The 15,527-nt window shown below is 39.6% G+C and overlaps 1 protein-coding gene across 1 annotated transcript; it reads right to left on the reverse strand.

Annotated features, from left to right (window-relative positions):
- Window positions 1–4,085: 4,085 nt before the first annotated feature.
- RXYLT1 (ribitol xylosyltransferase 1) lies at window positions 4,086–15,077 on the reverse strand. The gene is made up of 6 exons (XM_082784703.1): window positions 14,729–15,077; window positions 13,992–14,168; window positions 12,924–13,026; window positions 8,210–8,524; window positions 6,048–6,218; window positions 4,086–5,264 (listed from the first exon to the last, which is right to left on the reverse strand). The coding sequence occupies exons 1-6, from the start codon at window positions 14,871–14,873 to the stop codon at window positions 4,847–4,849; spliced, it is 1,329 nt and encodes a 442-aa protein (XP_082640829.1). The 5' UTR covers window positions 14,874–15,077; the 3' UTR covers window positions 4,086–4,846.
- Between the last annotated feature and the right edge of the window lie 450 nt (window positions 15,078–15,527).

Below are 15,527 nucleotides of genomic sequence, written 5' to 3' on the forward strand. Positions count from 1 at the left end.
AGAGTGGCTTTTGGGTACTGAACTAGAGAAATCTGAAAAGGTTCTTGATTTTCAAAATGTGTAGCAGTTTCCCCTGAAGGCTGAGGCCTCTTTATGGGATCGTGTATCAGAAACACTTAAAATACTGGCCGCACTGAAGGACCAGACCCCAGGGGACGAACACTACGTAGCCTATTTTGAAAAACTTTGCTCTTACCCTTTTAGTGCTGTGTAGTTTCAGTGCTCAGATGCATTTTCTGACAAATTTTGAATGAAGTACGTCAGAAATGCACATAGGTATATTCACCTATTGTTGACAAGCATTTCTTTCAGCCCTTGAGTTTCACCCCTAGTGCCTTTTCAGCTTTTAAGTTCTTTAAAACTGGAGTCACCATTTTAACATTCAAGCAGTCCCCTGTTCTCAGATTTGTAGTTATGATGAGAAGAGTATTTATATTGGCAAGATAAAAATACCTGCCCATGTACTGGTTTTTATTGTCTGGGAAACACCGAAGAAATCCTGAAATTTGACCCACCCAGAGAATTACGGTGTCGAAGATAATCAGTAGCATGACCTTTTGCAAGCTGTTTCCTTATCAGGAGGATTAGCAGTGGTGATTTATGGGCTGGTGATTAACACTAAATCTATGCGATTCTCTGACTGCATCAGCTTCTGGGAGGAGAAGAAAGAACAAGAGTGCAGAACTCCTGTTGGTTTTGCAGCACAGCACGGCTTTTACAGCACCACTTTTGGACCAATCCCAGGAGGGCTCATTGTACAGCCTGTTTAACTTATCTTTGTGGACTCAGAAAGCAACAAAATCAACACAAAGTCCTGGGACCCATTGTAAACCGTATGTCATCCTCTCAGGCACATTTCCATGAGGTCAGCTTTACTTTTTTGGCTGATTCATCAAACCCTTTGTATCGGAGCACTAGGCAAACATTAGATTCTTTCTTAGCTCTTGGAAAATGGCAGTCCCAACATGCCTTATGGCAGCAATTTCCCTGGAAGCAAATTGCATTTGGATTTGAAATACTTTTGCTTCTCCCATCATCAGCCTTCAAGGACATGCCAAAATAAACACAATCTTGTTCCACCGTCTTTCATTTCTCCTGTCCCAGTAGGAAGAATGCCTGGAAGTATTTTAGGGCTCTGTCGAATGGAAGCTGCTGCTGAGTCTGCCCAGCTTGGAGGTTAGTACTAACATGGAAGGTTTGCCAAGATGTAACAGGATTTTATCTTTGTAGTTTTGCAAGTGTTTTGGTAAGGCCAGTAGGCCAAGAGAGACTCTGCTGATACCAGCATATAGCAGCCCTAGTTCATACTGAACGATTGCTGTGAGAAAGGCTTCTTCAAAACTTCCATTTGCCATGTTCTTTTCAGTCACTGAAGGATAGTATCTGACAACACTGAAATATATAGATACTGGAATATACACCAGCTTTAGTGTCCAAGAGTGATAAAACAATCAAGAGCCTGACCTTGCAAGGTACTGCCTCATCTACAGGACTACTGACAGTGATAAAGGCTGACAACGTTTCTTTGGAAATACATTGCTCTAGAGCTGGCCTTGTAACCTGCGCACACCATGGCGTTTGCTGCCATTCCTAACAGGTTCAGAATCATGTAAGGGAGACAAAAGTAGAGCAAATTGTGAGACACTAGATCTGGTTCCTCTTATAGCAAGGCAATCAGACAACATGTGATGTTACAGTCAGCATTCCTGGTTCAAGAAAGGCTCGGTTCTCCTCAGTGCTGCCTCTCTGACAGGTGGGATGTGTGGTCACGCTCTGTAAAGCCTTACTTCACCATCCCACCCTTGAACCAGAGGGCTAATTGCAAAAACAAAGCATGAATTTTCCTCTCAGTGTTAAACTACATTGATTCTTTAACTTCTCACTACCAGCAGATATTACGTACTCCCACCAGGACACACCTTGTAGCTGATAAACTTTTTCTCCAATGGCTTAACTGCTTCCCTTCTTTTAAACCAGCTTCCTCTACCACTGAAGAGACTTCATCTCCAATTTCTTGCACCCCTCCCTCTCTTCCTTCCCCCAGTTTCAAAACATTGTTTGCTAAGGTCCCTTATGCCTTACTTCTCTCTCATTCTTGTTTTCTATCCTCCCACCCTAATGCAGACTTCATTTTCCTTTGCAATTTGTGGCACATTGGGTATTGTACCAGAGCTACCAAAACTAGCTTCTCTTTCTTCTTCAAATTTCCCCTCATCTAGGCAAAACCGTACTTTGGAGTGGGGTTCTGGTCCTTATAATCATAACCAGGTGAGCTCGCTCTCTTCCCACTTCGAGATCTGTAATGCTCCCACTTGCACAACACACAACGTCCTGCACAGACAGCACTGGATGTGATGAGCACAGGCACGCAGAACCCAGGGGTATCGCTCACCTGCCAGCTCCCTGGGCAGTGCCCCAAAACAGGCAGAAGATCCTGGGGCTGCTATAATGGAGCAAAGTGCTTGGAGCTGGTGGAGATGAGGCAACTGAGGCTATGGGGTAAGGAAAGAGAGAAGTGAGAAGAATCCAAACAGAGTGCAAGTTTGACAATTTTTCCAAGAAAAGATTAGAAAGTAAAAACAGAACTACAATCTCCCTCACAAATCAGATAGTGGAATAAGGGAAAAATAAACACTAGCACCTATTTGATGTGTTAAGAACCTTCCCCTGTCTTGCAGAAGGTTTGCTCTCTTTGCTGCCTTGGCATTACAAATAGAACACAAGGAAAATCTAGCACTAATTCCTGTTGGACTGAAGCAGATGAATTTAAAGTGTCAAGATTTTGGCTAAACATAGATAAAATGTGAATCACTCCTCTTTCAACTTCAAGAACAGGCAAGTAGCTGTGGTGTGAAATTCTGATAAAACTCTGATGTACCTATTGTGCTCCCTTAAGATATAATAGCTGCACAAGTTCAGAAATAACCTCACACGTTTACTTATAAATGAACACATGAATAGCACTACTGGTGACTAACACACTGAGCTGCTTTTCAAACTTTACCTTGTGCACCACCAAATTTATAGGAGTTACTAACCCTAGATGAAAATCTAGGCTGACTAGATAGAGACTCTCAGCTGTTTTTTGTTTTTGTTTTTTTTTTGAAGTCCACTTAAATCCTTCAGGAGTGCCTGTTACGTATCGAAAAACCCTGCTCTAGATCACTGCTCCACATTCTGTAGCTTATGGAGAAAGATTCTAGTAGAGGGAAATTACAGCAATGACACTTCGCTACTGCAGAGCACCGAGCTTCCTCTAGCCCTCTTAATGCCATGTGCAACTGTGCAGATGGTGACTTTAGATCCTCAGTATGGAAATTTCTTCTAAATTTGATCCAGCAAGCTCCTCCTCCAAGGAAGGTTCATCAGCTGAGTGCTGAATTGTAATAGCTGTGCTTCCAGCTTCAGCAGAATGGAATACATTTGCATTGTATTGCAATTGCATGATGCTTCAGATAGAATGGGTGGGGGATAGTCACAGGAAATCTATCTTAGACATGCAGCTTAGCTTATTTGAATTTAACTTATTTGTCTTCTGAGAACATCTCTTTGTCTACTAACTGCATTGGGAATGCAAGATCCTAAAAATCTATGTGCTCTGAGCCATACCTTATTGCAGATCTGGAACAGCCAGTGTGTGTATCATTTGCTGTTAGTGAACTAAAACCCAGTGCTTTTATATGTTTTAACAGAAAAGATGCAAGAAAATTGAAAAAAAAACAAAACTTATGAAGTGCTCTTGTATGATACATATTCCAGAACTAGATAGGATTTTTACACTAATTAATATCACTTAGCAGAACAGTCACACTGGCTTTTAGATTCCTACATGAGAATGAACCCATATGGCATACTGACTTTCAAAGACAGAACTGGCTGCTACACCACTTTTGGCGTGCCAATGTTGTGTATGCAGGAAAAGCAGCTCAGCCAAACACACAGAAGATAATAGCACGTACTCATTTCTCATGTACAAGAACAATAACAGATCCCTTTCACTACATTTAATGAAAACTGTCATAAACATGCAGTATTGCATTTCTGTCATCTTTTGGAGCTGATAGGTTTCAGCAGATTTTTAGAAATCAGATAAGCCACATGCGGGTTCATGTTGAAGGCCAAGTGCTCAGGATGTGCAGCTGTAACTGCAGGCAATGACTGTTCCCTCAGCAGAGCTTCGTAAAGGTATGTCTTAAAACTACACGGAAATGAAAGATATTTTGATATCTGAAATTAAAGGGGAAATACATTGTGAGGTAATATTTCTAAGAAAGAATTCTCTGCTTTTACCTTGAAATATACATTTTTATTCCACAGTGTTTAATTAGCTTTATGTCCACTTTCTTGGAAATGAAACATGTCAATCAAGTAAAGAGTTCACATTTTCAAAACCAACACTTACCAGGAGATACCTTACTGATTGTGTTAAACCTGGTAATTTTCAGCATTCATAATACATTATTCTGTACAATACAGGTTTCCTTCTTATCTTTTCCTCAAAACCAACCGTTGTTCTCATGTTGGATTTTTAACAAGTTCACATGCTGAAAGATATTTTCCTAAAGAAATTTACCACATTACACACCAGCACAGAAATTATAAAAACAGTCAAAGTTGTTGCCACCCTTACAGGCTACCATCCCTCTACATTAACATTCTCTCTGGAAATTGTTACGGATGGAGGGCCAAACATAGCTCCTGGCTAAGCTAGCCCAACTCTGTTGACTTCAAAAGGAATGCACCTGCCTTGTGAGGTTTCTTTTTTTTTTTTTTTTGAATAAAAGCTTCCTCAGAAGGTTAATGGAAATTAAACTTTCAATCTATTCTAGATTTTCAAAAGGGAAATTTATCCTTTATCACTGGGCAGAAATGAATTTTCCAAAGTATTAATGAATTTCTGTCTCATCCATGCTTTGAAGTTTTGATACCATTCTATAAGCTTTTTTCTCCTTTGAATCTTTTCCTGTAAGCTCATTTTTTTTTCTTTTTCTAGAATAGCAGGAAGCTCTTTCCAGTTTTTAATAAAGATAAATGGAGCCCCCATGGTTTTTAATAATTGTAATGGAGCACTGTGGTACATTGATGAATTTCCGCAATCACCAGGTGTCATTACATCTTCTATCACAGGCAGGGATCCATACGAACAAGCTTCGTAAATCCTATAGCATTCTGTATTTATTCCCACTGGGCTCAATGTCAGATCACTCTGCAGCAAGGCATCCTGATAGTTTTTGAAACTTTCATTTGTTTCTTGAGGCTGCCACCTAGGAAAGTAAAGGGGTTGAACATTAATATTTTTCCCACACACATTACAATGAAAGGTAGAGATATACAGGGACGAGACATACAAGGAAACACTTGATGTACTTCCCAATGAATTTTTTTGGTCTTAAATACTTCAAATCAGTAGAGGCTCGCTTTTTACATCCTTCTGCTCTAGAATGTTAAACAATCTGTTAACCATCAGTCTGCCTGGAGTGCCTCAGAATGTCTGTGAGGTAAGGGTTTATGCCAGACACTACTCATCTCCTGAGATTCTTCATCAGGGTAGCACAGGTTTTCCTAAGCACTGCTGTGCCTACTATCAATCATTTTACAGGCGTTGCTTGGCAAAATTAAGAAAAACTATCAGAACCCTATTCCTGTTACTCAAGACATCTGCTCTACCCATTGAGCAATGAAGAGTAATATCGTTCAGATTAAATCATCCTTGCATAGAACACAGCAAAATATAGCTGCCTTTTTCTTCTAGTAAGATATTAAGACATACAAGGTGCAAGACAAGTATTTCTTCTCCTATCATAATCAAATGTATGTAAGGAAAAAAAAAAGGCAGATGGTCTTTCTATGTAGTATACATAGATCTTTCAAGGCATTTAAAAATATACTTTAAAATATTGAAACAGAAAGGTTGTACTACGAAGCCTTATACAAAGGATGACTGGATACCTTTATTTGCACTGTTTTTTTAAATTCAAGAAAGGATTGTTAATAATGAACTAAGCAAAAATGTCAGAGTATTTTCATGAAGTAAATCAGAGTCTTACTGTTCTCTGGCTGCAATCCAGCAAAGCTTATCAAGTCCATCCTGCTTCAGGATTTCCATTAGAGTTTCCCTCGAAGAGTTCTTATAAACTGTTCCTAAGAAATTACATAGATACGACCTTGGATCGTGTAGCATTGACCAGCTGGGTTCTACAACCGGAAAATTTCTGTAGCTGTAAAAACAATGTACGCATTAGATAATGACATGTTTTATGTCAAGAGAAAATACATTTTGCGCTATTTCATGTTTACCATAGAAGATTCCAAGACTAAAAACACCTGTTTGTTACCAATCTACATCTATAAGCAAAGCAGTGCAAGTCCTGTCCAAAAAGTTGGTCTTTATTCCCTCTGTCCCAACCACTCTCTTCTTGAATGTCTCTGAAGACTTCTGTTCTGTCTCGACATCAAAGAAATTACGTATGCATGCTACAAACACTACTCAGAGACACACTTTTCTGAAATGCTCTGTTCTGGATGCAACCACTAGTTTTGACTGAAAAGGCCAGGATAAAGGCAATTACAGAGTTGAGGTCTCAGTTACCTGACCTCTGGGCATGTTCATCAGCTGAAAACACACTGGTAACCTCTCAAAGGAAAAATGTCACTGTGACCTGGTTGCATTCATTAATCTTTGGCTACTAAACAGCTTGTTGTACAAGCTATTCAACCTTGCTTTTAGGACTCAACAAAACCAGTGCAAAATCCTGGGATCCAATGTGAGCTATATGCTATCTTTTTAGACTCATTTTCATTATTATTATTATTATTATTTTTTGACTGTTTTTTCAAATCTTATGTCAGGAATTTTGGTCAGCTGAAAAACTGCTTCAGCAGAAGGGTTGGAACTTTTTCATTAAATAAAGTTAATTTTATATTTTTGTCTGGAACAGATGAATGGTAAGAAGTCCTTTTTTTCTGCCCCTTAACGTTCTCGAATTAAGATAGAGATTCCTTCCAATGTCATTATTTTAGAGGGATCACTGTTCTTTACTTTCCTGTTATTTGAAGAAAAAATACACCCTGATACCAACTCTTAGTGCTTTTAGAGGTGGTCTCTATTTTCTTTCATAGCGATTTCTTAATTGTCATTAATAGTTCTGAACAGACACTCACTTTCCTGACCATCCCATATTTTTAACGAACAGCCGTTTCCTACTTCTTCTCCTACCTGATGAATGTCAATTTACCTACTCTCAGAGAACTGTTTTTTTCATTCCAAGTATTTTTGCAGCTTCCTACATCTTTCTTTTCCCTCTTCCCTTGGAAAATCCGTCCCATTTACATAACTTTAACGACAATTTTTGCAACTGTTGGTGTAAAAGGGCTGCAAAGCCCCATTCTGATACCCTATCTATCTTACCCCATCCAGCTTTGCACCTGAGTTTACTCCATACAATTTGCAGACTGTCTCAGTATAGATACTAAATTCAAATACAACACGAGTTATGAAAACAATCCTGATTTCTTTTCTTCTTATTACTACAGTAAGTAGCTACAACAGTATTAACTCTGTTAATATGGAGTAAACAAGGAGTACATCTAACTGAACCAAACAGGTATTTACTCCAGATAAACAGCCTGAGCACTAAGTATAACCAAAAGGTTTTGTGAGTAAGCACTTAAGCCAGTTTATGCTACTGTGATACTGGAGTGTACTAATCCCAAATGGGAGCCATCCAATTTCCTTTTGAGAGCCAAAACAGGGGTTAAAAAACAGTACTGCCAGTACCACTGCTTTCCTGTCCGAAACAAGCAGTAGTTGGAACCTTTTTACATAAATACCTTTTAAATCCTTGTGTCATAATTATCTTTTAAATCCTCATGCATGTAGTACATCAGCAGTTACAATAAATCTCAAGAGCAAATCTACTGAAGTAGAAATAATCAAACTGAAAACCCCACTGGACGCAGGTTCCTTTTTTTTTTTTAAAAAAAAAAAGCTCCCTAAATCCTAGCCTTCTTTTTCTATGTTATTATTTTAATTGTTAAATGTAATTTCCAAAGATTCCAATGCTTCATTTAGAAAAGCAGTACCAGGACCAAGTTCTACAATTGACTTACTATAATCGTTTTGGGAACTAGCAGTAACATTCAGATGTATTTTCCACACCTCACACATAACAATTAAGTTTCAATTATAATTTGTGTCTACAGCACTTACGTGGCTACTCCTAAAGGCCACTGGAAAATATCTTCTTCATTTACCAATGCGTAGTCATATGTTACAAAGAGCAGATTTACAAATCCTCCGTGTCTTTTCAGGTATGGTTGAATCCATTCGTTGTTGCACTGCTCATTTCCAAGCAGCACAACAGCTACACGCTGTATCTTGTGAGTCTGGATCAACGTTTGTGCGTAATGCAACCACTGAGTGGCGTAAGCGATCTTTGCTTTTTCTCTTCCGTTCAGAACTAGCACAACATTTTCAGCTTCAACTGAGAAGTAGCCAGGAACTACAGATGGACCAGTGATGAAGCTGTGAAAACCGAAATACAAACAGTAAACATCCTTAAGACAAATTATTGACCTTAATCCTCATCATCCTTACAACACTCTAGAGATTTTTTTCTTCAATAAACTAAATGCAATATACCGTGAAGTACCTATGCATCTGTAACCGTTTCTGTTGTTAACTACAGCTATAACACAGAAATAAAGTTGCCTTTACTTAAATGTGTCTTTGTGAGGAACAGCTGGCTGGTCTGGTGTTTGATTTTTCTCTGAAATTTTGGTTATGGTAAGGTAACCAAAAAAACAGACTGCATCATTTGATATTCAGTAAAATCTGTAACACGAGAGGTAGGTACCTAAAGGTAAACTTATGATGCTTGTATGACCCAGGACAAATTTCAGGTTTTGAGTTTGTAGCACAAACATTTTAGGTATAAAATTGCACGTTGCGATCTATTACAACATAAATATATATATATATATATATTTATACATATTTTTATATATTTATAAACATTATATATATTTTTATATAATATAAACAATAAATATAACAAAGGCATTTCAATCATGTAGCAAAATCATTACCTCACTGATAATTTAAAAGTATCTGAAGTACAAGTACATGAACAGCCGTTTCTGAACTGCCACTAAGCAAACCAGTGTTTGTCAGCTCTTGCTCTTCAGTTAACTGCTGTTTTAACAGACTATTGACTGAACTCAAAGGATTAGTGATTACACACCTCAGGAAAGAGTGGAGGAGAAAAAACAAATTAAAAAAAATAAGTTTTTGTTCTCCTCAGGAATCAATGAAGTGTTAGCTCTCTAGGTCTTCAGCATTACTATATTTTTTTTCAACTACCAGCTATACTTAATTTAGAATAAGAGAATTTTAATGGAGAATGAACTTGAAATGCTGAGACTGACAGCTAGTTTCAGTTCAAATGTGTTTTGTAAGAATAAGAAAATTCACATCAAAAGCCATACAAACTACTCCAGTGAGGATACCTGGAACAGACTGACGTTCAGCAAGCATGTTCTAAACCTGAGTTAGGCTGTCATGGTGCTGCCTCTGTGGGAGCGGCACATCTTGGAGCCAAGATTCGGGAGACACACGACTTGGAATTAAGACTTTTAACAGTTCAAATGTAGATCAGGTCAATACTTGAATCCAAACATGCAGTGACAAAAGACTTCGTAGGGCACAAGGACAGTGACATCCTCATCACTGAGATTCGCAAGAGAGAACATCAAAATACCTATAATAGCGAGTGGGATATGAAGTTGCCTTGATGACCACCTTGTAAAGGAGATCTGGGGGAAACGGATTTTGTCTATGGACACAGTGCTATAAGGCTATGAACTTCACAGGAGTAACAGGATGAAGAGGTGGGGAAGCAATGTGTGTAGGAGAACGTGAAGCTTAGAAGCATGAAACTGCACCGGAGGGGGAACACTATGAAAATCCCATACTATAGTACAAAAACATCATACTGAAGTTGTGATATTATCTCCAAGTTAGAATACAACAGGGACTGGGAAATGTAAGGGGGATTACAGAAGCTACTAAATTAAGACATGCAGTAGCACTAGGAGAGTCTCACTATTCCCAGGGAAGTAGACACTGCACCAAGCCTGTCGGAGTTTAAGAAGTGTTTGGACTGTGCACTCAGTCACATGGTCTGAATTTTTTGGGTTGCCAGGAGTTGGACTCGATGATCCTTGTGGATCCCTTCCAACTCGGCATACTCTGTGATTCTGTATAGACTGTATCTGGTGATATATGGAGATGACATTTTTTACTCAATAAATTACTTGCTTCCTATGAAGTCCTTGATTTTCCTTGCTAGTCTTAGAACCCCTATGAACCTGGTTCCAAAGGTGATAGTCAGACAGCCTCTCTGAAGCAGCAATACAATTAACACCATACCAGAAGAAAACATGCCAAATATATCCAGCATGGATACTTGATATGAAATAAAGGAATTACTTAAAAACAAGAAAATCAAGAGACCAACTCTGAGAGAAGTAGTACAACTAACTGTTTAAAAACACTGTATAAGAAGTCCGGGTAAAGTGTGTGCCTCAATCCAAGAAGGAAACAATGCAGCCTGTCCACTCTCCCCATGGTGTCCTAAACACGAAGCACCACATCAACAACAAGAACTTGGACCTGGATGGTTTTCACTTGAGAGTTCTGAAGAAATTTGGATATGAAATTGCAGAACTACTGGCAAAAGTATGCATAGCAGTCGTTATGAAGAGACACCATGCCTAATGAAAAGCAGCACCATTCCTACAAAAACATCTTGAGAAAACTCCAGGAGCTACAGACCAGTCAGTACGACTTCCCTCTCCAGAAGAATCTATAATAAAGAGTAAGATCACCGATCACACATGCAGATAAACACGGCTCCTATAGAGCTGTCTCACTAATCTGATGGAGATCCATTGAGTGTTTTAGTAAGAATACAGATAAAGGGAATCCAGTAGAAATAGTGTATTTGGATTTTCGAAAAAAAAAAATCAATGAAGGCTATTAAGGAAACTAAATTGCCACAAGCTATCCTTTGGGAAATTATATGGCAGGTAAAGAAGTCTTTGCTCATTAATTTTGTTGACCAATATGTTTTCATTCAGGTACCTGCAATGAATGGCTGTGGTTTACATAAAGAGGACAGGAGAATGGGGCAGAAGAAAACTGTTGAACAACCAACCAAGTCTATCAGGGCCTGGGGGAAAGAAGCTCTGAACGTTAAAATAGAGAGGGGTGTGACTCTCAACAGAACAAACATTTAGGAATGCTTTTACTTAATGATAAGTTTGACACCTTCTTCTCTACAAACATCCTCCTGGATGACAAGAGAGAGAAGGATGTGAATCGCTTCAGGCCAAGGAAGCTGATAAACTCTTCCTACTCCTTGAAGGAACATGCCAACACATCACTAAAAATCACAGCTCAGCAGCTCCTTCTTCACCTGTGTTGTTATGTAAATGTCCCTGAAGTTCATGTAGAAGTTGATAGTTTCACTATCCTTTAGGCAACTTCCTGAGTAAAAACTTAAAAGCCATCAAAACGTGCATTTTCCACCATAAAGATATGCATTGGGCTTATTCATGCAAGTGTATTCAAGTGCTATTTTGGCATTTCTGTGTCTTCTGATTTGATGTTCTTTAAAAACATTCATGTGAGCTCTATGTTTTAACAATCATTAGACTTACCACAAAACTGCACAGCAGCACACATTCTCCAAATATGTCACCTCAGCTAGCTCCCTCTAGCCTCATCTAGTAATCAAATGGAGATAATTTACCTCAGCCAGACAATAAAGAAGTCAACAATTCCAGAAAATATTTTTATGACTGAGCAGCCAAAATCATACTAATTTGTCCTCACAAAAAGCTACAGATTATCATTTCCAATTTGACTAAAAAGTAGAACTTCAACTATTTTATTTCAAAATCCCAATCATTAAAATCACAGTTATATTCACATATTTTCTGTAATTTTCATAAAAAAATCTTACTAGCCTGTCAAATATTAACTGCTGCTATATTGGTACCTGATATAAACTTTGTATTTTCATAGGATTTAACGTTCAAGTTGAAGTTAAAGGCTATTATCCCCAATACCTCTAAATATAACAAGAAGATATTCATATGTTAGTATGAAAGTCTTTCTTTGAGAGATACACATACACAGACCATGTGAGGTTATTATTCATCTGAAACAGGCAGACCAGAGAGAAAATATCCATAATCAGTCAAGTGATGGTTTCAGTTACATGCAGCAAATTATTTCTTATTAAGATGAAAGGCAAGGTCTTGAAAAATATCCTTGTGTGCATGCCAAGAAGACAATGTATATGATAGAATGTCAATGATCTGTATTGGTTTTGAGATTTTGTATCTAGGAAAAAAAAAAAAAAAAAAAGAGTCTCTTCCCACCAGCAAAACACTACAGGCATCGCTCCCTACTGAAAAAAGGTATTATTGTATTCTTTCTCTGAGTCTGTGAATGGAAAGATCTCTTGATCTCCATGAAGGAGATGACCAAGCAGCACCATTCATAGTTTTTTCACAGTTCTTTCAAATACAGAGATCTTTGCAAAAGAGCTGATGAAATTGCTTCATAGCTTTTGATTTTTAATAGCAGTGTGTTTGGGCTAAAATTTGTTGGTTTTATCAAGTACATTTTTCCATTCATGTAACCATTTATTGCGGTAATATTAAAGGAGAAATTGTATGCATACTTCTCTGTTATCAAAACACTACAAAATTAAAGCACTTGCAACTGATATTAAAATAATTGCAACTCTGATAGACAAAATATTGCACCGATGCATCTTATCATGCTCTTTAACAAACTATGCATTGGAAAGCTAAATTTTGCACAGATTAAGTCAACTTCACAAAGATAGTACCTGAAGTATGTTTTTCCCGCCTTTTGGCTTCCTTCTCTCCACGGTGCAGTCACATCAGCTGGCTCAAGATGCCCTTCACAAATATGTTGCCAAAGGTAAAGACCTACATAAATGATGAAGACATGATGGTCAATTTGAATGCACATACCTTGCCTACTCCACACTACCAACAAGACAAAAAAAATTGCTTAAGAAATGTCAAAGCTTCCTATATAATGCAGACATTGCCCCCCCAATTTCTGTATGACTTGGTAATTAAGATGAATTTTTCAAACATCAAAGCATATGAAAAGATTCTTTGGCTGTCAAAATATCAGTAGATGAAGATATATCACACTATCACTTCTGCTAGCATCTCTTTCTGGTACAGTTAACACTTAAAAATTAACAAATATTAATCTCCATTTTAAGGACAACCATACTGCTCTTAAGCTATATTGAAATACACCAAATTTTATGTCAGAATACCAATGTGTTCTGCAATACTACATAAAAATTCAACTTAAACTGGAAATTTTGCATTTCTAAAAAAGCTGTAATACAAACAACAAGATGTCTTCAGCAGTAGCTAAAAATCTTAAGACGACCTTGGCCCCCAGTTCATGTTGAGAAGTCTCTCAGTGTCTTCTACAACAGAACATTTTTCAAGTTCATCAGTGATTATACTAGTATGGTACACAAATTACCTTATTTCTCACTGTACAATGCTTTAGTTCATAAAGTGTAAATGTTACAATTATTCTGTTTTAACCAAATAAGATGCCTGTTTATCTGTTGCTCTGTAAACTACACTGGCTTCAAAAAGTAACTCTGCTATTTGCGTGACTTTCCCTGGATAGAAATGAAAAACAGCTCCCAAAAGAACTGATACAAAGAATCTGGCACCTAACTACTCTTATATTGGTATTAAGATATTTTTGAGTAATAGCTTCTATTTCTTTAACACTTTTCACTTATAGATGTCCACATATTTTAATCATATACATACATTAGAGTCAACTAAAGAAAAAAAGGCAAAGTGATTTATCAGAAGTTGTGATTACATAGGCCTAGATTACATCTGCTTACCAATTGCTGCTTTTCCCCAAATCTGTACTCTAAGACTGGTTTGTTCTAGGTGAGATCTTGCATTTTTTATCATCTTAACGTTATTTTCATATCTCTGTTGAGAAGCAATCTGTTCATTCTTCTCATCAGCTTCCCAAGGATTCCACTCTTCGTTTCCCAAAGAAACATGATCATTATCTAGGAAATCCAAAAAGAGAATTTATATAAAAACTCTGGGCTTACAAATGTAGAAAATTTATAATTTTTCTGGTGAGTACTGAATTCCAAATACCCTCTTAGTCAGTATAACATAGTTTATATGAAAAATAATTTAAAATATGTTTATGTCGATGACATAGCTCTATACACGCTAAATGAACTGACATGCAGAAAAACAAACGAGATGTGATTTTTATTAGGAAGTGTGCAAACCGCTTGATAGATAGGGGTCTAAAGGTAGAATTGGGGCATGTCCTCCTCAGATAGGTTCAGTTTTCCCTTCCCTTCCCTTCCCAAGGTGGCGCCCGCCCCGCCCGCGGCACCCACAAAATGGCGGCCGCCAGCACAGTGCGGGGGGGGGGCGGCTCGTCCCCGCTCTCCCCTCAGCCCCCGGCGCTGCCCGGGCTCCCCGGGCCGTGCCCGTTGTTCGCCCCCAGGCCCCGTCGGAGCGATGCCGGCCGCGGCCGTGCCGCTGGTGCCGGGCAGGCCCGCGGCGGGCGGCTGGGAGCGGGCTGCGGGGGGGCGGCCGCCGCTCTCACCTCGCGGGCCGCGGCGGTCCCTGTGCGGCGGGCGGGGGGCGGCCGGGCGGCGGGGCCGCAGGAAGACGGTGTAGGCCGCGTAGAGCGAGAAGAGGCCGTAGGCGAGCAGCAGGGCAGAGCACAGCCGCCTGCGAGCGCCCCGCATGCCGCCCGGCGGGAGGGGCCGCGGCCGCGGCTCCGGGCTGCGTCCCCTGGCGAGGAGGTTCAGAGGCGCCCCCCGCCATCGGGCTCCGCGGGCGGCCCCGAGGGGTCCCGGCGCCGTCCTCTCGCCCCGCTCCTCAGGCGGGGAGGCCGGGCCATGGCCGAGCCCTGCGGGCTGCGGCTGCTGCCCCACAGGCGAGGCGCTGCAGCTGCCTCACGAGCCCTCCCCCACGAGGGCTTCAGGAGGCCAAAATGCGAAAGGAAGGATATATGCATATATTTTTGACTAAGCATCAGTCCTTTAAAGATAGATGCTACAATATCTCTCAAGCCCCTGCCAGGCCTTTTTCTAACACCATGATCCTACTGATAGCCGAAGCACAGTGCCCTTCACCTACTAAAGCACTGTCTGCTACAGCATGGGCTATAATGCCACATACAGCCTCGCAGCCTGTTTTGGATCTAGGCGTTTTTCCTTTATTTATTTATTTATTTATCCTTACAAACACTAAACTTTGCTCTAACTCTGACCTAAAACTTGTTGAATGGACCCTCTGCTTGCTCCCAAACAAAATGTACCTGGTCTGTCTTAGCAGGCCTTCCGAGACAGGTTTACAATCAGCCCGCTGCCAAGTCTTTAATGTAATGACCTACACAC

Source organism: Aythya marila, assembly GCF_965140915.1.
Source record: "Aythya marila genome assembly, chromosome: 1".
In the NCBI taxonomy this organism is placed as follows: Eukaryota; Metazoa; Chordata; class Aves; order Anseriformes; family Anatidae; genus Aythya; species Aythya marila.